Below are 3,949 nucleotides of genomic sequence, written 5' to 3'. Positions count from 1 at the left end.
CTTGGAGGACGTGCGACTAGCTTACAGACTTTGTTGCGTTCAAATTTTTCAAGTTTCTCATGCTTGGCATTGATCCAAGGTTCATCAGTTAATGCATGTGAAACATCTTTGGGTTCAAAAGAAGCAACAAAAGCTGAATGATCTTGAGAATTAGAATCAATAAACCTAGACCATGTGACCTATGTTACACAGTACGGGGATACGGATACGGGGATACGGATATGGGGATACAACATTTTCCAAAAATAGCAATACGGGGATACGGTAAACCCCAAATATAAAATTACAACCATAGTCGAATATTGTGCATTACATAATAATATCAAAATATCATAGAAATATAAGATAAAGAAACATGCTAAGCTCTTCAAGAACTAATAAGAACTCAATCTTCCCCTCCTAATATCTCCTCCTCAAATTCTGGCTCATCAAGTGTCAGATCAGCACCTTCTAAAAAGCCAACACCAACAAAGCTCTCGGTGCCATCTCCCCCGACATCCCACATTCGGCTTGGTCCACTTTGATAATCATTGGACTTCCTTGAAAGAAGACGCAAGTTGTTATGCACAAACACCAAATCCTCAGCTCTCTCAGGAGTGAGCTTATTCCTCTTCATGCTATGTATAAAAGCATATGTGCTCCAATTCCTCTCACAGCAAGAGGATGATGCTGGCTGCCCAAGTAGCTTTAAGGCTAAATCTTTCAACTCTGGGGTGTGAACTCCATAAGTGCCCCACCATTGCTTTGTGTCAAAATGAGCTCTATCCTCAACTGAATCAGGGTCATCAAAGGCACCCAAAAATAGTGAGAAATCAGCAAATTGTGTCTTGATTTTTCTTAAGTCATCCGGATCCGGAAAGAACTTTCTAAAACATTTGTTCCTCTCAGTATTAATTTCAACATCATTATTTGGGCTGACACGACCAGATACTTCATTAAGCCAAGCTGGAGTATAGTATCTATCATCACCACAATAACAAAAAGAATCATCAAAATTGTGCAATTCAAAACATTTAAATGACAATGTAAAGTTGATATTTTGTTACCTTGGATTTAGTGATTGTGCCAAACACTGGAGAGGAGTATTACTCTTGCCCCACCTAGATAGTAAAATGCTTTGAACAACATCAAAAAAGACACTTGTACCACCATCCACAATTCCCTCCTTCCGATAGATACAAGCTCTCACCTAAGATATATAAAAAAAAATCAGCAAGCATAGGACAACAAAATCAGCAAGCATAGACAACTAAATGTCAAAATCAGCACATCACCTTCTCTATCATAGAGTCCCACATCTCATAGACCAAATGGAGACATGGCTTCTCTGTGTCAGCTGCCCGTAGCATTGAATAAATAGGATCGGTGAAATCAACAATGTATTGAACTTGATCCCACCATATATCATTGAGAATCTTTTCCTTCACCGCTTGAGCTTTGGTTGGATCGTCCTCCCTATAAGCCATCCACTTGTCACCAACAACCATGAGCACCAATGCTTCCTTAATAAGCAAGAACCTCTTCAACATGACAATGACACTAGCAAATCTTGTTTCTGCAACTGCAAGAAACTTGAGTTTGGTAAACTCATTGAACATGGACAACCTCATGCCATGATTCATGATGTAATTCTTGATATAGGAGGCATCTTCTGAGATGTGTTTGATCCAAACAAGTTCTTTATTGTCGCCTTCATCGTCCTTTGGAGCACAAATATTCTTCAATGCAAGGTTGAGGGTGTGCACAACGCAAGGAGTCCAAAAGATGTTCTTATACTTTGATTCAATCATCAATCCGGCGGCTTTGCAATTTGCCGCATTGTCAGTGATCACTTGGACCACATTCTTTGATCCAACTTCCTCTATCACCTCCTTCAACCTATTGAAGATATATTCCTTGCTTTTCACCTATCAAGAGTTCAAGACAGGAAGACCATAATGTACCAAAAAAGATCAAAAAGACAAGCTCAAATTGATTTTGTACCTCTCCTTCGGACTCAATTGATTTTAGAAAAATTGGAGCACCCTCTGTCACAGCTATAAAATTTAAAATTGGGCATCTTTGTGGATCAGTCCACCCATCAGCTGCAATAGTCACTCCTTTGAAGGGCCAAGTGGATTTGATAGGTTGAAGCATCCTCTCAACATGTGCCTTCTCTTTTTGGAGAAGAGTTGTCCTCAATGCATTATATCCCGGAGGCACATAACCACCCATTTTGTTGTTTGTAACAAAATTGTAAGAAGCCCGATAATTAGGGTTCCTTGCCACATTGAAAGGTAGCCCTGCAAAATAAAGTACTAGCATGCTTCAAACGAAATGAGAAATGCAAAATACAAGTACAACATAATTAATTTCAATTCTGCAAATCTGCAGTGTAGAACAATCTTGCAATATGACCATCGGCAATGTGTCGGGTTTCAGCATTAAAACTTTCAGAAATCTCTGATTGCTTCCCTTTTCTTTTCTTTGATGATGGTGGCAAGCCTGAATCTTCAAAAGGGGGTAAGCGAAGTAGCTTATTCCTAGGGGCACTAGTTGTTGCGACCTCTGTAGCTTCACGATCTTCCTTGCGAAGTTGCTCAAGGATAGGGTACGAAATCTTCTCACAAATTGCAACACCCGTATTTCTCACCTTTAGAAGATGAGACCTCACTCTTGAATAGCTGCCCGGATAATCTTTTTCACAAAAATGACACCTAAATCTCGCATTGCCTCCACGGCCGGGTGTCACATATCTGGTAACATGAACCCACAATGGATATTTGGGGTTCCTGTACTCAGTTTCTTCATTTTCTGATTCATGACTACCAACAGAGGATCGTGTTCCTGTTCCACTTCCACTTCCACTTGATGCCATTACAATGCCTCAGCTTCTATTCATCAGTTCCAACATTTCATTGCTTAAGATATTAAACTCGCTGACTGCAGCATTAAGCATTCTCAAATCACAAAATTTGAGCACTGGATGAGGGCGGCGTGGCTTACCTGCTGGCCTCTGTTGCACGGAGTCACGGAGCTGGACGAAGCACGCAGCGTTGGCTGCTGTACTGGATGAAGCCCGCGCGCGTGAGCTGGACGAAGCACGCAGCAGCGGCAGGCCAGCAGCGACAGGAGAGGAGGGGCGGCGCCGGCGGAGACGAGGGGCGACGCTGGCGGACAGGACGGGAGCGACGCCGGTGGAGAGGAGGGGCGGCGCCGGCGGAGAGGAGGGGCGGCGCTGGCGGATAGGACGGGAGCGGCGCCGACGGAGAGGAGGCGAGGCAGCGCAGGCAGAGATGAGGGGAGGCGCCAACGGAGAGAAGGCCGAAGGGGAGGCAGCGCCGGCGGAGAGGAGGAGGGGCGGCGCCGGCGGAGAGGAGGGGCAGCGCGGATGGATGGCGGAGAGCAGTTCCAGCAGTATTTCGGCGGCGGCGGAGAGCAGTTCCATCAGGTTAGTAGCCTCCTCTGATGGGCCGGGCCGTATTTCGGCCGTATCCCCCGCGTATCCCAGCGTATCCCGTGCGTATCCCGTGCGTATCCCTTTAATTTCGTATTTTTTTTAAATAAAAAAAGGGATACGCGGGGATCCGCGTATCCCCGTTCTGTACGCGTCCTGGACGGGGATACGGTGCCTCTCGTGTGTATCTGTGCATCGTAGCATGTGACTCGTCCATGCAAATCTCCGATCATCTAATTAGGTGGATGATTTTGCTGAATGTGCAAAGGTGCATTGACTCCACAAGCAATCTCTTCTTCTCCATCAACATGCACAGATGATGTAGTAACTTGAGGATATTCAATTGTAGCCGAAGTAGTCGAAGGTGTTAAGGGATCTACAGCTGATTGTGCCATTGGAATTAAAATATCATCCTCATGCTTCTCATCATCATCCACAAGAATACTCTCAGACTCCCCATGAATATATGTACCTATAACCGTATCATTTAGTCTAATTCCAGGACTAGCCTCA

The 3,949-nt window shown here is 44.5% G+C and overlaps 1 protein-coding gene across 2 annotated transcripts; it reads right to left on the bottom strand.

Annotated features, from left to right (window-relative positions):
* Positions 1–214: 214 nt before the first annotated feature.
* On the bottom strand, positions 215–2,281 carry LOC133901984 (uncharacterized). Of its 2 annotated transcripts, XM_062343557.1 has the most exons (5): positions 1,984–2,281; positions 1,820–1,878; positions 1,275–1,320; positions 1,047–1,189; positions 215–959 (listed from the first exon to the last, which is right to left on the bottom strand). In XM_062343557.1, the coding sequence occupies exons 3-5, from the start codon at positions 1,296–1,298 to the stop codon at positions 386–388; spliced, it is 741 nt and encodes a 246-aa protein (XP_062199541.1). In that variant the 5' UTR covers positions 1,299–1,320; positions 1,820–1,878; positions 1,984–2,281; the 3' UTR covers positions 215–385. The 2 variants fall into 2 exon arrangements, with proteins under 2 accessions (XP_062199541.1, XP_062199534.1); XM_062343550.1 differs by lacking the exons at positions 1,820–1,878; positions 1,984–2,281 and having other exon boundaries at positions 1,275–1,772.
* Between the last annotated feature and the right edge of the window lie 1,668 nt (positions 2,282–3,949).

Source organism: Phragmites australis, chromosome 2 (genome assembly GCF_958298935.1).
Source record: "Phragmites australis chromosome 2, lpPhrAust1.1, whole genome shotgun sequence".
Classification (NCBI taxonomy): Eukaryota; Viridiplantae; Streptophyta; class Magnoliopsida; order Poales; family Poaceae; genus Phragmites; species Phragmites australis.
This window is presented reverse-complemented; position numbering and strand designations above follow the sequence as displayed.